The sequence below is a fragment of the Ochotona curzoniae genome, unplaced genomic scaffold (assembly GCF_017591425.1).
Source record: "Ochotona curzoniae isolate NIBS_2020 unplaced genomic scaffold, NIBS_Ocur_1.0 contig_66, whole genome shotgun sequence".
Taxonomy (NCBI): Eukaryota; Metazoa; Chordata; class Mammalia; order Lagomorpha; family Ochotonidae; genus Ochotona; species Ochotona curzoniae.
Window position 1 is genome coordinate 19,450,905 of NW_024466512.1, and position 24,777 is coordinate 19,475,681.

The 24,777-nt window shown below is 41.5% G+C and overlaps 1 protein-coding gene across 1 annotated transcript in view; it reads right to left on the reverse strand.

Annotated features, from left to right (window-relative positions):
* CFAP58 (cilia and flagella associated protein 58) overlaps positions 1–21,294 on the reverse strand; it is a 115,129-nt gene extending 93,835 nt beyond the window's left edge. Inside the window, exons 1-8 of the mRNA XM_040992500.1 lie at positions 21,215–21,294; positions 16,588–16,869; positions 14,394–14,542; positions 10,946–11,102; positions 9,934–10,128; positions 8,347–8,484; positions 5,797–5,956; positions 1,187–1,269 (exon numbers count right to left, since the gene is read on the reverse strand). Coding sequence (XP_040848434.1) covers positions 1,187–1,269; positions 5,797–5,956; positions 8,347–8,484; positions 9,934–10,128; positions 10,946–11,102; positions 14,394–14,542; positions 16,588–16,869; positions 21,215–21,223 — 1,173 coding nt within the window. The 5' untranslated portion in view covers positions 21,224–21,294. The remainder of the gene's footprint in view (positions 1–1,186; positions 1,270–5,796; positions 5,957–8,346; positions 8,485–9,933; positions 10,129–10,945; positions 11,103–14,393; positions 14,543–16,587; positions 16,870–21,214) is intronic.
* Between the last annotated feature and the right edge of the window lie 3,483 nt (positions 21,295–24,777).

Sequence of the window (24,777 nt, forward strand, 5' to 3'; positions counted from 1 at the left end):
TTCCTCCATCTCTCCCTCCATCTCTCCTTCACTCACACCCTCTCTTTCTGTAACTCTGACTTTTAAATAAATAAATCTTTAAAAGAGAACTAATATGAAATTACTGTTGCACTATTCCAAAAAACCCGCTTACCATCATCTATCAAATAAATGCGTTAAATGCTGTGTGCATTAAAAATAAATTTAAGAACATAATTAATTGTTACTGTTTATTTGCACAAACGTGTAGAATAAAGGAACAGTTTGCAGGATTGGGGTTGGGGGAAGAAGTCCAAGGATCTTCCTCAGGAGTTTTTAGCATGTGAAGATATAATCTCCAACCAATTCATGAGATCCCCTAAACAGTCTACATTAAGCTGAAACATGCTTTATTTTATTAAAATTTGTTCAGTTCTGGGATGTCCAAAGATAAGAGGAAAGGCAGAACAAATGATGAAACTGCCATGCCCAAAAGCCACTTGGGTGTCTGGTATGGAAAGAAATGTTTCCCTCCCACCACTGCTGGTGGGATGGCTTCTTCCTGCCTGGAGGAGTCCTTAAGCAGGCAAGTGTATCCTAAATCCTGGAAAGGAGCTAATTGCTTAACTTTTGGTAGAGATCTTCTTCTGGAATGATGGCAGGAAAAGGAGGGAGCCCTGGCTGTGACAGTTTCCAGGACTTTAGAGCTCCTCCAGCCTTTTCTCTCACCTTTAGGCCACGCAGAGTTGAAAGAAGAAATAAAGACAAAACACAGAAACAAAAACCAAACAATCTGGGAAAGATGCTTGCATCATCAACCTACCATTTGGTATACCTAACACCTTAAAATTGAATTAGCACTGGTAGGTAAATTGTAGATTAGAAAAAATTATAGATCATAGATATTAAACTCAGAAATTTTGATCAGTTATACCTAAGATGACAAGTAACACAACAATAGGAACAGCTCCGACATACACTCTAGAATCCCTGCTGGTTTATGTGCTAATGCTCCAAAGCCCTTTTGTGTTCACAGATGATAACAGCTTCAATTCAGGATCAGTGAACGATAGTCTGTAGATATCCATAGAGGGAGTGAATATGGATACTTATTCTAATCCACTTTTGTTCGCCATAGAGTTTTCCTTCTGGATACAACTACTTACAGGCAGATACAGCAGTAGTAAAGAAAAGCATGCATTCCCCAGGGTTATTGCAACCAACTCACCTTGTTCAATATGTCCCTTTCTCTCAGAAGCTCATCCAGTGCTTTCTTATCGAGTTCTGCTTGTTTCTTTGAAGTCTCCAACTCTACATCCCCAGAAAGAAAAAACACATGAATAAATACAGAGTCAGTCTAAAAGAGAATCTGAAAAACCAGAATCAAATGACACAACCAAGGACTGACATGTTTGTCTGCAAGCGTGTAATGAGTGGTGGGGTCTCCACTCATCGTTGGTCTTTCTGACCAGTAAATAGATGAAAACTGAATCTTACAGAGATTAAGTCATGTGCCAGAAGTCCACAGCCAGGAGTAGACGAAACTAATATCAAAAATTTGATTCTTCTAACTCTCAAAAACTTTTGCTCTTGATCAATCTTTTTTGATGATAAACAGAAACAGAGAATGAAGCTATAAATAGTTAAGCAAAAGAGAAAATTTTAAATCAACCAGAATACACTTAAATTAGAATTTTGAGATCTCTTTCCAGTCTTTTCCTATGTAAATAAATGTGTGTTTATGCATGTAAACAAATGTATATACATATTTACATATATGTGTGTGTGCATACACACACACATGCTCCAAAAGGGAATCACATTACAGTTTCATAGCTTATTTTTGTAATTAAAAAACACAAAATCAAACTGGCAGCAATTCAGAATTGCTGAACTATGGAAACCACTTGGGCAGTGCCCTCGAGCATGCCCCACATCCAGGACCCTAGGATGGCGGGGAGGTCAGCCAGGGCTTCTCCCTTTATCTCGCTCCATACCCCAGATACACACACACAAAAATGTGGAAACAATGGTCATACCCACTTTCCTGTAACCCTTGACTGTTAGTGCCATAACCAACTATGTACAGATTATTTAAAGAAAAGAAAAACAAAACACAAACTCAATGCCTTTATATATTATAGACATATATTCATACAAAAGAAAAAGCTTTATATATTATAAATGTGTACCATTATCAGAATTTTAATAACTCCATGGTTTTTCAATGTGTGAAAATGCACTTTTTTAGCCCAATATTCCATTTTAACATTTCATTTGCTTCCAATATGTTAACTTACAGGTAATAATTCCATGAAAGTTCAAGTTTATTTGTGCTTCTGGAAGAGGAAGTCTCAGAACAAAGGTGAGTTTTTTTTTTTTAAAGACATTTTCCTCCCTAGTGCCATGTTTCTAAGTCGTAGCAGTTTAAATCACCACCCAAACCCAAGGGTATTATCATTCACTTCAATCTCAGACAGTCTGATAGATTTATTTTTCAGGTTTTCTTTAAGATTTATTTATTTTTATTGGAAAGTCAGATATACAGAGAGGAGGAGAGACAGAGAGGAAGATCTTCCATCCAATGATTCACCCCCAAGTGACCGCAATGGCTGGAACCAAGCCATTCCAAAGCCAGGAGCCAGAAGCTGCTTTCCAGGTCTCCCACACAGGTGCAGGGTCCCAAGGCTTTAGGCCGTCCTCGACTGCTTTCCCAGGCCACAAGCAGGGAGCTGGATGGGAAACAGGGCCACCAGGATTAGAACCGACGCCCATATGGGATCGCAGTGTGTTCAAAATGAGGACTTTAGCTGCTACACTATCACACCAGGCCCATTTCTTTTTCAGTTTTAAGGTTTATTTATTTTTATTGAAAAGTCAGATACGCAGACAGAAGGAGACACAGAAAGATCTTCCATCCGCTGGTTCACCCCCAAAGTGGCCGCAGTGGCCAAAGCTGAACCAATCTGAAACCAGCAGCCAGGAGTTTCCTCCGGGTCTACACACGGGTGCAGGGTCCCAAGGCTTTGAGCCATCCCAGACTGCTTTCCCAGGCCACAAGCAGGGAGCTAGAAAGGAAACAGAACAGCCAGGAAATAAACCAGTGCCCATATGGGATCCTGGTGCATGCAAGGCAAGGACTTTAGCCACTAAGCTATCATACCTGGCCCAGTCTGATAAATTTTAAAAATCAGTATGCTAGTGTTCAATTTCTGCTTCTTTGATTAATGGTAAAGTTGACTACTTTTTCATGTTTAATGGTCATGTACACATATTTCTGTTTTTCCAAACTGCCCATATTTGCCCTCTGTGTATTTTGGTAGTATATTAGATATTATAAAAACAATAGCTCTCTGACAATATCCTGATCAATTTGTCTTGACAGAATCTTCTACCATATAGAAAATTTTAGCTTTTATTGCATTATATCTTTCAATTCTGGCTGTATAGTTTCATTCAACATTTGATGTTAACTTTTTTTCCCAAAAGTAGCAGCCTATGATCATTCTACTATTTTCTCAATAATCCATAATGCACACTGGTATGAGTCAACACCTTATCTTAGGTGATAATCTTGGACACTTGCTGTTTTTTCCAATCTTTATCTTTGATCTATTTGGATATCACTACTACCTATTTGATTATAAAGCCCTTATACATTGAAACAACCAGCAAGGCAAATGTTCCATCCTCACTCTGCTTTTCAAGAATTTTATCGTTATTGTCCTGTGTTTATGCTTCTGAGGAATTTTAGAACCAGTTTCCAAGTCTTAGACAACACAACTCACTGAAATTTTTTTTAGGAAATATTAACTGCATAGATTTCTTTGGACAGTTTTATACCTTTATCATGCTGAGTTTTCATATCCAAGAACTTTTCTCCATTTTTCAAGTCTTCTTTTATACCCCTCAATAGAATTATGTAGCTTTTGTTATATATAGATCTTGCAGGTATCTTGGTAACATCACTCATAGATATTTTATTATTTTAGTTGCTCTTATGAAAAGTGATGTTCCTTCATATATTCTAACTGACTTTTGGTACAAAACAAGTTATTAATAGCTACATATTTCTTATATAACCTGCCATCTCTTGAGCTTTTTTTACTGATCCTGATTGTTTTTGTTTTTCAGTTCATTTGTTTGGTTTTATAGCAGAAAATTATAAGATATTTAAGAATCCTATTCCTTGTCATTATGTCCCTAACCAACGCCAATCGAGTATATCAAAAACAATCAGGCCTGGAGAAGGATCAGCAATGTTAACACTTTCGGTAAAGTAACCACAAGAGAGAACTCCATGCTTTTATAAATGTGACTTAAGGATGGACCATTGGAATCAATACTGAAAGGAAAAAAATTGTCCCAAACTTCACAATAGTGTAAGCAGAAATACAGAATCTTTAAAATAGGGGAGTGTTTCCATGGTCTTCAACAGTTACAAAAGGTATGCTCTAATAGCTCGATTTTTTTTTTCATATGCCATGGAAAACATCACATGGTAAACTTGGCTTCATATTCTGAGGGTAGAGTTCTGCATCTACCAAGTGATGAGCACAGCTGTACTCAGCATATTGAATTAGATAAACAGAGAGACTGTCAGGCTGCAACTACGTCCAGTAAGAGATTCATTCCTGAGCTGGACATATGGCTTGGCCATTAAGAGGCCAGCTGAGAAACCCACGTTCTATATAGGAGTGTTTGGGTTGGAGTCCTGGCTCCTCTGTCCATTCCCAGCTTCCTGCTCGTGTATGCTCTGGGAGATAACTGGTGATGCCATAAGGCAGTTGGGTCCCTGGAACCCATGTGGGAGATTTGCTCTTTCTCGCTCTGGCTCTAATAAATAAGCTTTTCAAATAAATACATTAAATTAGTATATGAAATTCCCCTTATTACAAATACTATTTATATCTGAGGACAAAGCTGCATTTCACAAAGACTTGAGTAATCAATATTTCTAATAATCTTATCTCTACATTTAGATGTGCCTGGCTTTCAGTGAGGTGAATTCTGGCAGATTGTGTTTCATTCAAGGATTTTCAACATGGCAGCCTTCATGAAGTTAGAGAGACTGAGGTATCCCTGACTTACATGTTCCACTAAAGCCAAAATTCATATCCAAACTCTCCATCTCCATCTAGAGATGTTTCTACCATGCTGAATTTGACTAGTATGTCTTAATGGAATTACTGGATGCTGACAGGTGCTATCCAGTAAGTACCCTCCACTGCTGGATGCTGTTGTACATGCATCCATTTCAGCCCACAGCCAGTATATGCACCTGAAGTGGGACCTAAATCCATGCAGAACTGACTCCACAGTTGGCATCCTAGCTGATTTTTCTGTCCCTCTCGCGGCACTTACATTTACCTTGCCAGATCAGATTCAGCTGGGTACAATAAGGATTCATCATGTGGTCAAGCACCAACAGAGAAAAGATGTTAGAAACTATTTCTTCCTGTGCCACTGATTCGTTGTTGCAATGTTGTCCCAGATGATGCTAAGGAAGGACAATTCATTCTGGTGTAATCCCTGTATTCTGCAAATCTGTGCTATCTACTCCATGATAAATGCAGAGCCAAGTTTTGGGCTGACTTTGCATTGTACCAACAAAACCCACTGAAGGGTTCTTTTTTAATGAAAGAACGTAAGATTTACAAAATGATGCCCCCTCCATATTGGCTGTCTGTTTGTTGTTTATTTATTTATTGATGCTTTTTAAAATGATTTTATCTGGGATGCTTTGTGTTTGTACACATGAAGCCCTGGGTTCCAAGATGACTGCCATCACCAATGGAAGGTTTGGAAATTAATGAAACAATGCATAAAATTATTTACCTCGCTCTAATCCCAGGATCTGATTTTTTAGGGTTTCTTTGTTCTGTTCCACTTCTGCCTTCTGATCTTCAATCTGGTGCAATTTCTTATGGATTTGTTCTCTGATTTTGTTGAGCTTCGCAATGTCAAGGCGCATGAGATGGACTTCTTCCTCTTTGGCCTGTAATTAGCAATGGGGAAAATTAACCAGGAAACTGAATAATTAAAGAACCAGTGCCTGAATGGTGGTAAACTCAGAAACAATAGAAAGGAACTCTTCTAAGTCTGTAGTAAGGTTGTACTATGGGATTAAATCAAAACACACCGAGTTTAGTTTTGAGAGAAATTAAGAAACCATTTTCTGAATAAAATACATGTCTACAGAAGCTAAAGATAAATAAAAGATGATAAAATTTGATATCTTAAGGCACCATCTAATTGTGGTATCAAATAAAATAAAATTACAGGTTGTATATACCACAAAATGAATTCTGTATAAACACTTTATTCAATGAGCAATTTGTATAGGCTTAGAAATTTATCTCTCAGAGAAGGTTATATAACACTCTATAAAATACTCAAATATTCTTTTGGAGAAATGAGCCCCTCAACTACCTCCACTACAGAACGAGATCTTTTTTGCTCAATGTGTATTAGTGGATGCATACATAGACAAGAAGACAGAGCAGGGGCCATGCAATGGCTCTACTGGCTAATCCTCCACATCCAAGTGCTGAACTCTCATATGGACTCCAGTTCATGTCCTGGCTGCTCTGCCTTCCATCCAGTTCCCTGCTTATGGCCTGGAAAGCAGTGGAGGATGGCCCAAAGCCTTGAGATCCTGTACCCATGTGGGAAGCCCAGAGGAAGCTCCTGGTTCCTGGCTTCAAATGGGCTCAGCTCTGGCCATTGAGGCCACATGGGAAGTGAACCAGCAGGAAGATCTTTCTCTGTGTCTCTCCTTCTCTCTGTAAACCTGCCTTCCCAATAAAAATAAACAAATCTTTAAAAAAAAAAAAATAACACCAAGGTAATAGGAAGTAGCAAGTCTACATAATAGCAAAAGCAATTGAAAAAAAGTTATTCTAGAAAATGATAGTACCAGGCATTCATCAGAGGTTTGGACTTCCAACTTAATGGCTTTTTAAATTAATTAAATTCACATTTTAAAAAACTTTAATATTAGGAATGACTGGGAAAGCAGCTGGAGATTTTTAAGCAAACAAAAGGTGACAATCGTTTCAATTCCTGACAGTGAGGAAGAGACCGAAATTAGTTATGCCTGTTACCTTCAGGTTGCTGCCAGAAGCCAAATCCCACTGGGTTTAGGGTCTAACAACAGTCACAGTCATCTTCAGCATGCCTGCTCATGTTAGCAAATGAGAGAATTCATGGCCCAAGTTTTTAAATTTTGTGTTAGGGGCCAATATATTTTTCTGATTTAAGGAACCATTTCACCTCTGCTTCAACTTGCTGCATTCTCTCTCTCTCTCTTTCTCTCTTTCATTCTATCTCTCTCATTCTCTTTCTCTCTCTCTCTTTCTCTGTCTCTCCTTCACACACACACACACACACACACACACACACACACACACACACACACACTTTGAATCAACTCATCCTGGATTCCTCAGGCTCAAGCCCTACAGAGTTCAACTTGGCTGACTTCAAGGTCCTTTTCACTTCTAAAATACTTGAATGCAATGGCTAATAATTTAGGCCCCCGGGTGTGACTTTAAAAACATCCTGAAAAACTGCCCTATACCCAGGAATCTCACAAAAGAAGACTCAAGATGTACAAATGAGTGTGTGCATCCACGTGGACATGTGAGTTCATTCGTCTCTCAGGAGACTCGAATACAAAAAAAATGTTGAGTCACTGCTCAAATTCGTGTATGTTCAAAAGGCTGCTTCTTTTATGCTCAATATTCTAACATAACCAAACTAAGGGATACAGAGCTTTTCAGAATTAAACTGATACATATAAAACTATTCAGTTAATCATGTAGGCACATACTATGTATCCAATACACAATAAGTATAAAACTGCTTCTCAAACTTAATTTGCAAGTACTCTTTCCAACAAGGGTGGAGAGAAGAATGGAGCCCTTTCTTGAAATATGCGTAGACAGGAGGAAAATCAGATGTACAATCCTGAGTTTAAAACTCAGCCATGCCACCCCAACTTCCGCATATCTGTAGTGAAACATAATTTAAATTCTCTGCTCCTTATGCACAGAAATGGTCTCCAACTCTGGGCAACAAGGTTACTTACAAAATAATCAATGAATTAGCTTGCTTTGAATATCTGAGCTTGGTTTGAAAGAAAGCTATGATCAGTCATCAGGTCAGGTCTGTGGTTTTCTAAGAATGAAAGATGCAAACTGTTGCTTCCAGGCATAAAGCAATGATTGTAGGCTCGCACCTGCCTCAGATGGGGCAAGGTGCCTGTCCATCACCAGAGCTAGTGCAAGTTTATCCAACCAAAAGCGCCAACCCCAAAGGCAAACCTGTGTTCCCAGGGAAGGAGGAAAGGAGTGCTAGGGGACAGAAATGTCGCTTGGTGTTTACTTTGAGCTCCAACGCCTTCTGCTGGTTCTCCTGCGTTAACTGCTCACAAACCAGAGTGTGCTGTTCGTTCTCTTGCTGAAGCTTCGAATTTCTCATCTGAAACTGCTCCAGTTCCTTTGCAGCTCGCTCATTCAGTATCTGAAAGGTGCGGAGCAGGCTAGTTAATGCTTTTTAATCTGATTACAGCATCTGCATACATGCGCAGGAGGCCTCTCAAGCCTCCTGGGAAGATAACAGCCACCACACTTGTTTGTCTTAGTAGAGATTATTCTTCCCTGTTGAAAGCTCTCGTGCTCAAATATGATGAATGCTAAATGGCTGAGGAGAATGACACATTCTAATGAATAACATAGCGTACGTTTTTTTTTCTTTCTTTTTTTTCTGCGAACCTTGGGAAGTCTTGTTCACAGGTGGTGGATAAATATTTTAATGCCTGTTTGCCATTTGGCAGGCTTTGTATACGCAAAAATTGCTATAAAATCATTGCAAATGAGCTAGAGATCCTAAATTGGTTTTATAAGCTATGGGGCTCTGAAACTACATCTTCAGAAGCAAATCCTGCATTAACATGCCTACAACATTTTCGGGAACAGAACCATTCTCTAACACCAACACAGAAGCAAACCCCTTTAATCTAACCTAAGTCGAAACCATGCAACAACAGTGGAATGATTTACATCAGCTGGATTTTCTTCTTCCCTACCATGACGGTGGTGAACACAGTTGGACAAAAAAGGAAGAAAGAAAGAAAGAAAGAAAAAAGGATTGTGCTTGGGCAGTCATTTCTACTGGGATTAGGAAATAGAAGATGAGCAGAGAGAATGGTTTGAGTACCTGCTTCAAAATGTAACTTCCATGCATTTAATTTGAGCATGGAAAGAATTCATCTTATTTTTCATCAATAGGGACTAAATAAATGAAATCAGCTATGCTAAACATGCAATTGTGTTTTACAGGAGTCCTGGATGTTGTTAAACAAAGCAGTACAGTTTTATTATGATATCCTAGAGCCTTTCAAATTTCATGCTCACAGACATCTCACATTTTTCTCCCGGTGACAGTATGTTGACTATTATCTATTTGACTTTCGGATTTATATAAAATTAATAAAGCAACTGACAAAGCAATGCATTCTAATATCCATGTTTTAAAAGCCGAAAATTGCTGAATGACTTGATAATTCTTTGGAAGCTGATACCCTGAGAGAAAATATTTTTAAGAAAAGATTTTACAATTATATGAATTGCTTATTTGAGAAATGAGAAAAGACAATAGAATTATTAATATTTGTGCTGCCTTGAATCATTAAATAGGAAAATGTTTAAAATAGTACAATATTAAAAATATATAAAGACCAGGTATGGTTTCTTAAAGTTGAAATTTAATGTTAAGTTACAAGAAGCTTGCACCATGGCCAGCAGACCAGTGCTTTGCTTGCATTCCTGGCGCCCCATATGAGCACCAGTTATAGTCCTAGCTGCTCCATTTCCCATCCATGCAGAATGCACCAACAGGCTGTGAACACAGACACTCCCCTTGGGTTTTCTTGGTTTTCCAAGAACCCATGGTGCTGCCCAACCTGCTCACCTTCTGTTCCTTCAGCTGCTGCTCCAGCCGCTGAAGTTCCTCCTTGCTCTTCTGCACATACTGCTGAAGGGCTTTGATCTCTGTCTGCCTCGTGTCCATATCCATCTGAATCTGTTTGAGCTCCTTCTCCAGTTTCTCCTTCTTCCGAGACTCCCGAGAAGCTTCATTCTGACGTTGCTGGATTTCTTGTTGAAACTAATGGTTAAAGAAACGAGAGGGAAGATGAGGATGCCCCCTTGCTATAGCAGGTCTCAGTCACTCAAGCTCCCCCTCTCTCAGGCCTGCCTGGGAAATCACTTTGCAGTATCAGTTCTTTCTCTAGAGCCATCAACCTTGAGCCCCAGTATTCAATTCTGCCATGAATATTCTGTAGTATTTTTCAGGGCCTTGACACCAAATGCCTACCCTGATGGTACCCAACAAAATCCAGAATAGATGCTATAAAACTACCTAAATATGCAGGCCCAGAAATCTAAGGACATTACACAGGGAAAAATTTCATCCAATACTCTACCAATTTTGAGCCCCTCAAAAATGTGATTGGCTACCCTAAATATAAAACTGTTTCACATCATCCTGGATATTACACTAAACAAAGTGCCTTGATGTCCAAATTCGATGAAAAGCCTTTTCTCTTATGTTGAAAAAAAGTCTTGTGTTTTTCTCCTGGAGACTGCACAGTGTTTACTATCCACTTGAAGTCTGGCTTTACATACAGCGTCCAGAAGGATTTAAACAGAAGGGTCAAAGGAGCCTCTGGATGCTCGGACCTTATTTGACACCAGCTTGAGCAGAATTGTAAGTAGGGAGTCTCCATCTTAGGAACTTCTGAGACAGATGTTGGGGAGTGACCCAAGTAAAACTGCTCTCACATGAACCAAACTGAGAAACAAGCAGAGCAGGGGATGCTCCATTTGGGCACAAGGGGACATATTCAAGAGAACCAAATGAAAAGGGGACTGTGGAAGGACAAGGAATCCTCCAGAAGAGAATAGCCCTTGATCAAGCAGACCTGACTGATGGCTTGCTCTGCCTCTTCCTTCGATCGTTCCATTTCCTGTTGCTGTCCAGTGGTCTGAGCTAAGGACTCTCGTAACTTTACTACTTCTAACAAGAGCTGGTCTCGCTCCTTTGTCACTTCTTCTTTGAACTTCAGTAAATCTCGGATACTAAAAAGGAAGAACATGGGAGTCAGACTAAAATGGCCATCTGTCCATGGGTCCTATAGATTGTGACTAAGCTCATTTTCCCAAGTCAACAAGGAAAACTATTCAATCGCTAGAAAAAAAGAATCTTTATGTCCCAACACAGGAGCTGTTTGTAACATGTTAACTAAAAAATGAGGAATGCCAATAATATGTGAAATATAATCTTTTATTTTTAAGAATATACAGTACGTGTGTGTAAGTTTAGTGGGCATTTTTCAAAACATTAAAAATAATTCCAATTAGATAACTGGAATCCGAAATGAGAAGGCTGGAGAATCATACTTCCACGTCTCTGTATTATTCAAATATGTTAAGACTATATTGCTATTGTCAACTCTTGTAATTAACCCTATGGATATGTCAATTCAATACATTATTTTTTAACATTTCCATTGCAGGGCTATGAGCATTGCCATAAAGTCTAAAAAGAAGCATAAATGTAAGCAAATAATGCACTTTTTTATGCATTCACCCAAGGAGATTAGCTTTTCCCAAAGGGATGAAACCCAAATAAAATGTTTGCAAGAACAAAATCTTGAAAGTTATTCATGATATCAGTTTTTAGAGAGTACATGATAATATTGATCTATTTGATTTGTAAGGCAGTTATCTCTGCATTTCAAAAAAATTATTCCACTTGATTTGGCATGACACTCTGCAGAATGTGTGCCTTCAGAGGGGAAGTGCTGGTTGACTACAACCTCAGTGGCCAAAAGAATCTGGAGTGAGTTAGCTCACAGAGGTGACACCGTCAAGAATGTACCCTCTGAACTCACAGCTAAAAGTCATCAAATGACCAGTCAGAACAGGAGGTCAGAGTTGTGGTATAGCTAGTTAATGTCATCATTTGCAGCTCTGGCATCCCATATGAGCACTGGTTCAAGTACCAACTGCTTCACTTCCAATCCACTTCCTTGCTAATGCACCTGGGAAAGCAGCAGAAGCTAACCAAAGTGTTAGGGGCTCTGGCACCCACATGAAGACTACAATGGAGTTCCAGGCTCCTGACTTTGACCCAGCCCAGTGTGGCCACTGTGGTCATTTGGGGAATGAAAAGGTGGATAGAAGATCATTCTGTGTCTTTCCAGATCTTTCTGGAAATTTGACAATATTTATTTACCAGTACCTTTGATATAATATAGATGTTCAATAAGGAACCCTCACACCTTCCCTGAACTCTTTTTCTCCAGCAAAAAAACATTAAATCCCAAGGTTATTAGGAAGAGGGACATCTGAACATACTATCTTAGATACAATTCAGGCTAAACAGTCCCTATAGTCCTGTTCCAATTCGCACACACACACGCACAAAATCCTCCTGCTTGAATCCATTCCCTTGTATTGCTCTGAAGTACCAGTTCTGAATATGCCTGACTTTGGCGAGAAGACAGGAGCCATCATCATCGGGATCTCATTCTTGTTTGTTTTTTCTATTCTTTCCTTGATACCTATGCTTAGAGATAATTACCAATGCAGGGCCAATTGATAGGGAAGGCATAAGAAACCCAGAGGGTCCTGACATTTGAATGAAGCTGCTCAAGAAAATATACGTTCACTCCTGACTCATTAACTAATTGATGTTTTGCATGTTCTACCATGGAAATACTGTATTCATTCAGGGAGTTCACAGCCCAGTGAGTAGAGAAACACATTAATAAATAGTTGTGATATAGCACACTCTCTGCCACACTGGAAATATATGTTGGGTCCTATGGAAACAGAGAACACATTGATCTTTGGGGGGGGGGAAGAGGGAAGTCAGATATACAAAGAAGAAGAGAGATAGAGAGAAAAAGGTCTTACACCCACTGATTCACTCCCCAAGTGGCCGCAATGGCTGGAGCTGAGCTGATCCGAAGCCAGGGTTTCCCCTGCTGGTAGTGTCCCAAGGCTTTGGGCCATCCTCAACTGCTTCCCCAGTTCACAAGCAGAGAGCTAGATGGAAAACGGGGACTGCTGGGATACAAACCAGCACCCATATGGAATCCTGGCATATGCAAGGCAAGGACTTGAGCTGATAGGCTATCATGCCAGGCCAGAACACATTGATTCTTTCAGCCTAGCCACTTGGGTCTGGGAGTGAAGAGGGGGTTGGGATAGAGATGCTGATGGTGGTTGGCTAAGATGGTGTTTGCAGATCTGGCGCAGTAGCCTAATGGTCAAAATCCTCACCTTGCATGCACCAGGATCCCATGTGGACACCAATTCTAATCCCAGCAGACCCGCTTCCCACCCAGCTCCCTGCTTGTGGCCTGGGAAAGCAATTGAGGACGGCCCAAAGCCTTGGGACCTTGCACCCATGTGGCAAACCCAGAAGTTCCTGGCTCCTGGCTTCAAATTGGCTCAGCTCTGGCCATTGTGGTCACTTGGGGAGTGAATCAGTGGATGGAAGATCTTCCTCTTTGTCTCTCCTCCTCTCTGTATATCTGACTTGCCAATAAAAATAAATAAAATCTTGAGAGATGATTGCATGGATCTTGAAGAATGAATAGGAGTTTACCATGAGCAGAATGAAAGAAAATATGTTCCCCACATGAGACGCAGAGTGTACCAGGGAAGAGAGGCATAAGCAACATGGTATGACCGAGCATGAGGTTAGAAGGGCTGGCTCCAGCAGACCTATGAGGGTCTCTGCACAGCGTTCCCCAGGAGCTAGGTTATACCCTTTGGGTCTGGTGGCTATCATGCTGGGGATGCATGTGCATCTCAGAAGCATGAATCTGGGAGCAGTGGTGAAATAAAGATGGGAAGATATTCCTGCAGACAGGGAGATCAGCAGGAGATTACAAGTTTGAGATAATTGCATCCCATGTCAGAATGCCCAAATTTGAATTCCTGCCTCCTTCTAATGCTTACCCTAGGAGACAACAGGCTCAAAGGAGTCCTGCCATCCATGCTGGAAACCTGGATTGAGTTCCTGACTCTTGGCATCAGCCTGGTCCAACCTGGCTGCTGCAGGCTTTGAGGCCGTGAACTAGCAATCAAAATCAATCTCTCTTCCTTTCTTTCTCTCTCAAGTCAATAAAATAAATAAAAATTGGAAAACAAAAAACCTCTGGGAAGACAACAAAAAAGAACTGGATTTTGGTTGTTGTTATTTTTAATAAATCAAGTAGGTTTTGTTTCCATTGACGCATAATAATTATCTTGTATCACTAAGGATCTTCAAGGAAACAATAGCAAGCTCCAGGCTGTCAGCCGAAGGTTTCTGTAAGAATAAGCTCAACCTAGATCAAGAAGGCTGTGACCTACTTGCTATCCTGGTCCAGTGTCAGTCCAGACCCTTGCTCGACTAGCTTGGTCATGTTCACTATTTCCTCTTTCAGAGCAAGAATTGTCTCCTCCGCCTTCTGCTCCTTATCATAGGCTGAGTCCACCATCTTCCAGGCCTTTTCAACTTCCTGGATGGACCATGAGATATCAATGAGAAAACCAAACTGGGTTCCAGGCACAAGATAAACTAGCAAATAGAGTAACACTGTTGACCAAAGTATAGTTGTCATTTTTAGACAAAGACTGCTCCATGTTACATGTTGCACATTGTACACAAATTTGTACTTACTTATAGCCCAAGAAGAACCAATCACTGCTAAAGAAGGGGAGGGGCAAGGCACATGTTTTCCTGTGTGGGTGAAATCACTACAAGACACATTACAGGGCTGTTTTAGCTAAGGGGATTATTTACACATAGATGTTGGCAAGGCTGCAAAATTAAAAATGAAATTTGGCCTGCTTTCCCAATTCAAATATCTATCCCTTTCCCTCACCAAAAAAAAAAAAAAAACTTTTATCACATGAATGCCCATAGATCCAAATGATAAAATGATACATTGGATTGAGCCTCTCAATGTATGTAAATATGTAGATATGTGTGTGAAAATATGTAGATTCACGTATAAAATGTAGCTTTACATATACAAAGGCCCAAGTGAGATCCTGGATGGCAATTTGTTTCTTAGAACAGCCCAAAGTGATGCTACTCTTCCTGTGACAAAACTGTACACAAAAGCATTAGGAATTTCAATTTTTAGAAACCTAAATCTAGAGTTTCTAATCTCAAACGCTTCTAGGGGCAAAACAAAACCCAAGGCAAGGAAGGGACGCAAGGATTCAGGCAGCCTTGGTTTCCTTTAGCTATGAAAAGCACTGTGGAAAATTAACACAGGAACTTGAAAGCGAATTACAGCCTTTGGAGGAGAGGAGTAAAGGGCAGGGTGTTGGAAACAGCCTTGAATTTTATCTAGCCACTTAACTTTCTTGCAAAATTTTGTCAAGTGGAATGTGAGCCTTTTACACAGACAAGAATCTGCCAGCCTTAGGTGAAACTAGTCTACTTTCATGTTGTCAAGAAATGAGTGAATGAGAATATTTAATTTAAATTAATAAATTCATGCTCGCTATTAAACTGGAGAAAGATCTCTTGAGTAACCACAGCGCATAATTCAGTGACTCTAAACAAAATGTCAGTTTCTGGGATATGTTCTTACAGAGCAACCCTTTTTGGGCAAAGCAAATATATTCAAATGATATATTCAAACAATATTCAAATGGTTCTGTTAAATTTAATCCAAATCAGCTTTACCAAATACATTATAATCAATTCATGACTGCTCTTTTCATTATAAACATAAAATAAAAATTGATTTTTCCCATCATAAAAATAAGTAAAAACCTGTTTACATTAGTTTTTCAGTAAAGAAATGAAGAAAGTGACATTAGAGGGGAAAAATAATACACAAAAATCAGGTAAGTTTTATCCTGTATAAATTAATTTGAATTGGATGACATCTAGTTGCATAATATCAAGAGAATTGTCTCAGATTTTTATAAATTACTTCTTAAAAACTAAGATTTTGTACATGAATATGTCTCAATATCTCATTATGCTAAGATCAACAAGGAACATTTCGATTTTACATTCAAAATAATGTAAAACAATTAAGGATGAAAAATTACAGCAGAAAATAAAGCCAAACTTTGTCAGTATCCGCTCCCAGACTAAATCCCTGATCTCCTATTAAGAGGAACTGGGTGGATTAAAGGGGAATTAAATGGATACAAACCAAAGAGTCAAGAAAATTACATTTGAAATTCTCAAGGTGGTCTCTCTCCCAGAAAGAGGGAGTACAGAAATGTGAAAACATCTTCAGCAATCTATCATCTTGAGATATTCCATTGCTCTTCTTGCATTAAACAGGTATTGAGGTTTCTAATACTGCATTTACTCAATTCTAAGTCTTGTTGCTAATCCGTTACTCCCCCAGAAACCAAGCCAGCAAGGCCCTGCATTATTTTCTGCCTGGTGAAATTCACCCATGTTAATTATTTTCCTTGAAGAAGAACATTATTCCTTAGGCCTAATGAATGTTTAAATCATGTAAATTTTTACCACCAGCCTGGAGCTGGCAAGGTTTACGCACAGGCACAAGCCCTCCTCACCACTGACCTTCTTCAAGTACGCAATGGTGGTCTGATCGTCCTGCGAGACCTTCAGGGCAGTGGCGACCTTCGCGGAATTAACCACGATCTCTGCATTGAGCTCTCTGCACTTGGCCATCAAACGCTTCTCATTGTCATAGGACTTTTTCAGGACAGCATGCAGTTTCTCATATTCAATCCTAAATTTGTCCAGACTTTTATCTCCTGAGAGTTCACCAAGAACCGTCTGGAAATCTCTTTCAATTTCCTCAAAGGCAGTCTCTTCCAGCACTAGCTTTTCACCCTTCTCCTGCACAAAAGAGCACGGATGGAAATCAGCATTGCAGCATTTACACGTGGCTACTGAGCAAACATCACCCCTGAAGGAAAGACCATGCATATGTGTAAAATAAAAGGCATTAACAAGCAGAAAAACTAAGATTACATGACAGGAAGAGTGGCTATTCATCCTCTGATTGATCTATACATCGATGGGTGAGATGGGGTTGCGTGTGCATTTTTGTGCTTATGTGAGAAGTTTCAAAACATTCTTGGAGGAGGTAGGAGAGGACTGAACCCCTACATCTACAAAAATGCATTATGGGGAAAAAAAAGAAGTACAATAAAATAAAATCTTAAAAATTCTAAAAAAAACTTCCATGGAATTGTGTATTATAAAAAAAGCTACACTTGGATTTCATAAATTTTGTACCAAAATGATTTTCACTTTTAATTCCAATTTCCATGAACTTTTGCAAGTATCCTAATACGTGTGTATAAATACACACACTAAATATATATACATACATTATCTACACTTACATATACATTGGGATCTACTGATACGTAATATATGCATTAAGATAATATTTCCTATTCTGAAATGTAGGATGAGATTAAATTGGCCAAGCAGCTGGCAAAAAGTCAACTCTCAGTGAATTAGTGTAGCTGTTAAATTATTCCAAACCCTGATCAGTTTGCATTGGGTCCTGCTTAACATTGCTCAGGACTGCCAAGGGGTGTCGTGGCATGTTGAGATCAGATGTCCAGAGACCTTGGCATAAACATTATTAAATCGCATAATGAAAGCAATCTGAAATACGGACTACACTCTTAAATAGAAACTCCATTGCTATCTGTAAAAAAAAAAAAAAAAACCCTAGGGAAGTGGGCATTTAGCACATTGGCATACCTGGACTCAGTTCCTGACTCCTCAACTTCCTCTCAACTACAGCAGGACCAGAGGTAGGGAAATGGGAGGATGGGGGATGGGCAGTAAGGACAGCTCAAATAACTGGACTCCTGCCATCCATGTGGGAGAACGGAATTGAGCCTCTCAGTCTTGGCTTTGGTCTTGGCCCAGCCCAGCAGCTGAGGACGTGTGCAGGGATATACTAGATCTCTTAGTCTCCCACTGTTATAAGTTGAACCGTGTTCCTCAGAAAACGATGCTAAAGTCCCAACACTCACACCTGTGGGAGGGTTCTTGTTTAGAAACATAGTAATTATGTATAATAAGTTAAGGTGAGATCACACTGCAGCAGCCCTCACACAGTGTCCCTGGGCAAAGGAGAAATCTGGGCCCAGACAGGAACACGGAGACAGAGATTGGACTAACGTCACTGTAATCCAAGAAAAGCTAAGGATTGCCAACCATTATCAGAAGCTAGGAAAAGGCAAGAAAAGACAATAAAGGGACAAGAAAGACGCATAACCCTGCCAACACCTTGATTTTGGACTTGCAGCCTCCAAAACTTGGAAGCAAGAAATTTCTGCTGGTTTAAGTTACCCCATTTATGGTGTTTTGTCATGGATGCTCCAGTTGTCCTGGAACTGAGTCCAGGTACTCCAATGTGCTAAGTAGACCTACTGCTTATTAAATATGCACAAAAATAAAAATAGCTATAATTAGTAAAGATACTTAGTAACTCAGAAATTATATACTAAAATCCACCATATGAAAATTCTGTGGTAAAGCCTGTAGGAGATATCAGGGGAGAAAAAAAAAAACAGTTTGGGGGCCAGTGTTGTGGCACAGAGTGTTAAGCCACACCTGTAAAACAAAAATCCCATCTAGAGAGTGCCAGTTAGAGTCTCAGATACTCTGGTTCCAGTCTAACTTCCTGCTAATGTTCCTGGGATATAGCAGAAGATGTTCCAAGTACTTGCGTCCTTATCACCAGTGTGGGAGACTCAGATGGAATTCTTGGCTTTAGGCTTTGTGGCTTTGGTCTGGCTCAGACCTGAAATATCTCTCCTGTCTGTTTCTCCAAGCAAGCATCCAACTGAACAACAGTATAAGAGCTATGACAGAGGAAAGACAGGAGAAGACTGGCTAGCAGGTTAGGAATTGACTGGAGGCATTGAATGACCTAGAGTACATTATTCTGAAGGCCATAGAGAACCCCTCAGACTTTAGAATGAAGGACTGCTAAAAATGCTTTGATATCCTACACTACAAAGGGATTTACTATCATTATCCTATTGCTAATCTAAGAAACGAAAATGAGACCATTTCTAATCTCAATCATAATAATTTTAAAAATCCAATTTACTCTTAAGACTTTGGGTAAGTAGTCTGATATACCTGCAGTTTTGACAATTCTGTCTTGCCCAAGATGAAGAATGTCTACATATTTTTGGTTTTCATAAACACTTGCATTGTTAATTAAATCTCAAAAGATGACATGCAATCAAAACAGTCTTTGAAGACGAGTGTGGTGTCATGAGCATATCTATTTCATTTTGTGTAATGACTTCAGTGCGGATATTAAACCCAGTAGAGGTTTTCTTCCTGAATAAAAGCAGATTGTTGCAAAGCCCACAATGTAGCAATTTCACAAAGAAAGAGAAACTCATATTAAGGAAATATGGTTATGCCAGTTGCTCTGTTCTTCCCCCTTGTTGATGCTAAACATGAGCACACAAAAAAAATTTATCACAAAAATGTTCTCTGTTCCATCTCTGCAACTGGCATTAATGTCAACACTTGATCAGCAGCCTAATGATTTGTTTGTAAACTGTGTTTTCCCTGTACACCTGGTGCTTAGCACAGGAATGAAAAAATATCAAAGAAAGGAAAGTTCCAAAGCACTTAGATGAGCAAAATAAATTTGTTCACAGTGTCATTAAAAACATACCAATATTAAAAGCAAAGCAAAACTAAGATCTCGGCTGTGACCAATAAACTGTTTGGTATCTACACTGTTAGAGCAATAATGGTACCTATTCTGCAAGCATGGATTTACTATGAAGTAACCAAAGGGGACCTGAAACGCTCCTTCCTTTATTCATTACCTATCCATCGGTTAGTATTTGCCAGGCACGTGAAAGACTATAGAATGTAATGAGGCCAGAGTGGAAAAACAGACTCATGCAAGGAGAGATAGGGGAAAATTGACCGAGGTCAAATGAGAAGAAAAAGAGAAGAGAGAAGAAAGAATGAAAGGCAATGGAAGCTGAAGATCACTAGTTCATATTACTGGTGTCTGGGGCTTATGTATGACAGCCAGGGCATGCTGCAAGGCAGAAGAGGCCACCGGAAAACAGGGCTAGCTGAATAAGGTATTGGCACAAGCAATGTGACCACAGCCACACACATCAGTCGGTCAGGGCCCAGAAGACAAGTAGTAGACAGGCTTGAGACTTAGGATAAGAAAGGGACTATGGCGTTTATAAAGAGAGTCTGAAAATACAACAGATGGAATAAGGCGGGAACGCGGAGGGTGACGAGAAAATAAGAGCCGGGGAAGGACCATGCCAAGGGAAGGAGGGATGAGGCTTGGTTTGAGTGTGAAACCTACTCTCCCGTCCAGGGCCTCCGCCCGGGAGAGCCATCCTCGCCTTAAGCTCTGCTAGCCAGGCGTTAAAGCCTTCACCATGTTTAATAAGAACCTCTGTGTTTTTGTTTTGAATCAGGCTCCCACACCGTGTCACCCGTCCTGGCTGTGGACTGAGCATCGTGGGTGATGGAGGGGAGGAGGAGGGTCGCAGCGCGTGTGGACTGTGTCTGGCAAGAGATGAGGACTTGAGGCTGTAGAGATTATAAATGAAGGACCTAATGGACAGGCCATACAAGGGTTCTAGAAACGACCTCTCATCTGTGAGGGGGAGGGTGTACTAATACGGGGCAGGAAACAGAGGCCGCCGGACGTTAACACGGGGGGTCAGTGACAACACAGGGCAGCAGTGAGGGGCTCGAGGGTCTTACCGGAGCTGTGGGACAGCAGGTGATCATAAGATGGAAATGAGGATGGGACAAGTCGACTAGAGAATAGCAGAGACAGGGGTACCTGAGAGCCTTCTCCAATGGCTCGCCCAGTCAGGGAAGACATCGTCAATATTTCTGTGTGTATCTCTCTGTGGACCACTTTCTCCCTCCAACTCGAGGAGTGGGGGCAGGTCACGCCGGGGTCTGTGACCAAAGAACTCCCTACTGCCTCAGACACAGCACCAGTGTAACAGTGGCCGCGGAGTGTGCCCACGCAACCGAAGGAAGGACAGGTGGTAACAGGGCCAGGACCAACGGAGAAAGACGGGCGAAGCAGATAGAGGTCGCCGGGGGAAGAATCAGAATCAGTGTGACAGGAATGAGTCACAGTAGGAGAGGGACAACGGGCCGAGCGAGAAACGACAGTAGGGCTCTGACTCCTGACCTCGGCCATCTTGACGCTCCCTGGGGCGTCCTCAGAGGCTGCTGTGGAGAACCGCAGAAACCCGGCCCGAGTCTGAGGAAGAGGCTCTACTCTTCCCCTCAGCGTCTGAAACGGCGGCGGCGACGCGCTACCTCCATCGCCAGCCCAAGGCGGGAACTGGGCGCTCGGCGCGTCCTCCCGTCGCCTGGCAACTGCCACGCCCACTAGGGGGCGCGCGACGGTTCTGAGGGGGCGGGGCCCTGGGCAGGGTTCCCCAGGGAAATATGCAAATCTCACCAGAGGGGGCGGAGCCTCCGGGGCGTGGCGCGCGTCAGTCCCGGAGGTGAGAAGGGCAAACCGGAAGAGGCAGCCGAGGGAGAGGACGGTGGGAGATGTCGGAGAGGCTGTAGGGAGATTCTGGAATGACTTCTGGGAGAAGGCACGATGACCTCAGTTCCCGTGGGTCGAACTTGGGAAGATGTGAAGTAAGGGAGAGACGACACAGGGCCTGGCTTCGCTGGCTGAAGAAGAAAGGAGGGCAGAACTCGGGGGTCCTGGAGAGATCTATGTGGGCCACGCAGACATCTCCCTGCGTATAAATCTCTTCTGTCCGTGACGCCTCTTCCAGAACGCCTTTCCCTCTTGGGTACAGATGTGAAACCATTAAACTCCCGCATTCATGCCAAGACCCTTCCCCAATTTATTATTTTCCTCTTTATCCCCAACTAGCATCGTCAGCTCCATTGGCACTCTGTGCTATTGTGCTTATGTGTGTATTTTTAATGTATTGGATCTATATTGTATTTCTTTATGTAATAATGCTGTTGGACTTTGGAGATTAGCTGGTTTCCTGCGTGTTTCACTCAACATCCTTTTTTCGGGATCTGTCTTCATCCTGGGTGTGATGATCCCAGTTCCCTGCTTCCGCTCGCTGCACCCCATGTTACACCCACGTCTTACTTTCTCCTCAATGTCATTTACATCACATAACAAGATTGTTCCCGACTCTGCTGTCCCACAGGCAGTGCAGCCGTGGCCGTCCTTGCCAGTGGTCCCTGTGTACAAATCATTTAGTCCTTCTCAATCTCCAGTTGTAAAATGTTCTCCGTTGTTTTCTTCTATTAGCTTTATAGCGTTACTCTTTCACATCCAGTTCCTCGGTCCGTCTGGATTTTTACCAGTGTATCTGCTGGGAGGTGGGATCCTATCGCGTTTTTCTCCAAGGAGAGAGCTGTTTTTCCCAGCATCTCATATTCAACAACCCATTTTTTTTTTCTAATTGGCTTAAGGAAGTTCCCAAAGAGGGGTGAGTGTGTTTGAGCTTTCTAGTTTGTTTCTGCGCCCGTACCACAACATTACTCCTGGAATCTCATACATCCTGATGGATAGGTCAGCCCCCCCCCCTTACTTCCATGGCTAAATTGCAAGCACTGTGCACCAACCATTATCCTCCCAAACGACTCTAAAGATACGTTTCACAAGTTCCTCACAAGGAATTTTCATTGGAACTGCATTGCACTGACATTTCTTTCTTTCTTTCTTTCTTCCTTTCTTTCTTTCTTTCTTTCTTTCTTTCTTTCTTTCTTTCTTTCTTTCTTTTTTTAGGACTTTAACTGCTACGCTATCACGCCGGGCCCTGTGGGGTGGCTTGTTAGACTTGAGATATCACTGTAGATATGTCAGTGCGGGCCTGATGCAATGGCATAGTGGTTAAAGTCCTCGCCTTGCACACACCAAGATCCCATGTGGGTACCGGGTCGTATCCCGGGGGCTCTGCTTCCCATCCAGCTCCCTGCTTGTGGCCTGGGAAAGCAGTCAAGGACAGCCCAAAGCCCTGGGACCCTGCACCCGCGTGGGAGACGTGGAAGAGCTCCTGGCTCCTGGCTTCGGATTGGCTCAGCTCCAGCGATTGCGGCCACTTGGGGAGTGAATCATCAGATGGAAGATCTTCTTCTCTGTCTTTCCTCTTCTCTGTATATCTGCCTTTCCAATAAAATAAATAAATCTTAAAAAAAAAAAAAAACTAGCAACCAACAAAGTGTGGTGGAGTTGTGAGATATGTGGAGATGGCCAGATGAGCCAGAGGGGCGAGATGCACCTAACTGCGAGCCGCGCTCCTAGAGATAAGCAAGCAGTAAACTGGAGCTGCTGTGTGGGTTTACAGAAAATCTCATTGCACACTGGGAACATCAGTTTGTGGGGTGACCATGATCCAGAGACTCTACAGCCTTCTGGAAAATCCCCAACAACCGAAAAAGACCTGGGGACCCTGGCCATCATCTTGAACAGCGTGATGTATGGGGCTGTTCATCTCCCCATGTTCTAGGAATCTCCTTAAGGGTCATTTCACAATGAGGTGTCCTGCGAAGTGACACTACAATTCGTTGGCAGCAAGCTCAAAGCTGACCATAGGAACCACCATTAAGGTTCTGTCCTCAGCATCTGTAATCTGACTCTGAGAGAAAGAAATTACACACATGATGGAATCATTTAGTACGTTCCATGGCTACAGAAAGTCCCATGGGAACTCCCCAAATCTAGACAAAGATACTGAGAACATTGCTTCTGATACAGGGACAGAAAGACTTAATCATGGGCAACCACAGACCTACGAGGAGTCCAAGTCACTTGGCATGTTCAAAGATCAAAAAAAGGACAGAAGGATCAGTGGCTAGGTAAGCCCATTTACACAGGTGAAACAAGGTGTTTGATTTCCAAGAGTTGAGATTCCAGAAGACTTCAATTACCTCCCTGCGCCCTGTGTTGCTGTAAGAGAAAGGGCCACTAGGTGGCATCACACTACCAAAAGTCCTCACTTTCAATGCCTCCAAGAGAATCGATGCCACCAAAGCAAATAAAAGGCTTTCTAATCACCTCACTACACTGATTCTTGAGCCCCTACTTTATGCCCAGCCCCTTGCAGCAGACCTTGGAAAGAGAGTACTAAAGGACTTGGAGGACAGGTTCTCCCTAAAGAATCATTCAAAGCGAAAACATGCATGACACCCCTTCCCCATGAAGCACTTTTGAGACATGGATGTCAAGGACAAGGTCCTATGGAATCTGACCCTTCCGAACATCTGGTACCTTCCCACATCTCTCCTTGTTGCTACAGGCTTCTGGCAATTTATTACATATGCCATGTTCCCTCTCACTGCCTGTTATTCACAAATGTTCATCTAGGACTGGAAAATAGTACTTCCGTCATTACCCGGCACACCTCCATCCAATCTTTTTCTGATTTCCACTTCCTCAGGGCGATATTTTCTAATCAATCCCCGAATCCCAGGCTACCCTTTCTGGGTACTATGTATTCTATTTCTTGGTCCACCCCACACAGTAACAATGATCTATTCATGTAAATGCTTGTTCAATACCAGGCTATAAAACAATAAGCACACAAGGACCGTATATGCTTTGTTCAGCCTGTGTCCTCTGCAGTTATAGGGTATGTGGTGTCTCCTCAAGACTCAGATGTAGAAGCTCTCACACCCCTCCTTCATACCTCAGCTGCTAACTTAACGAGTAATACTTTTATGATGATGATGTTCACATAGTTGATTAGAGTGGAAGGGTCGAGGGTT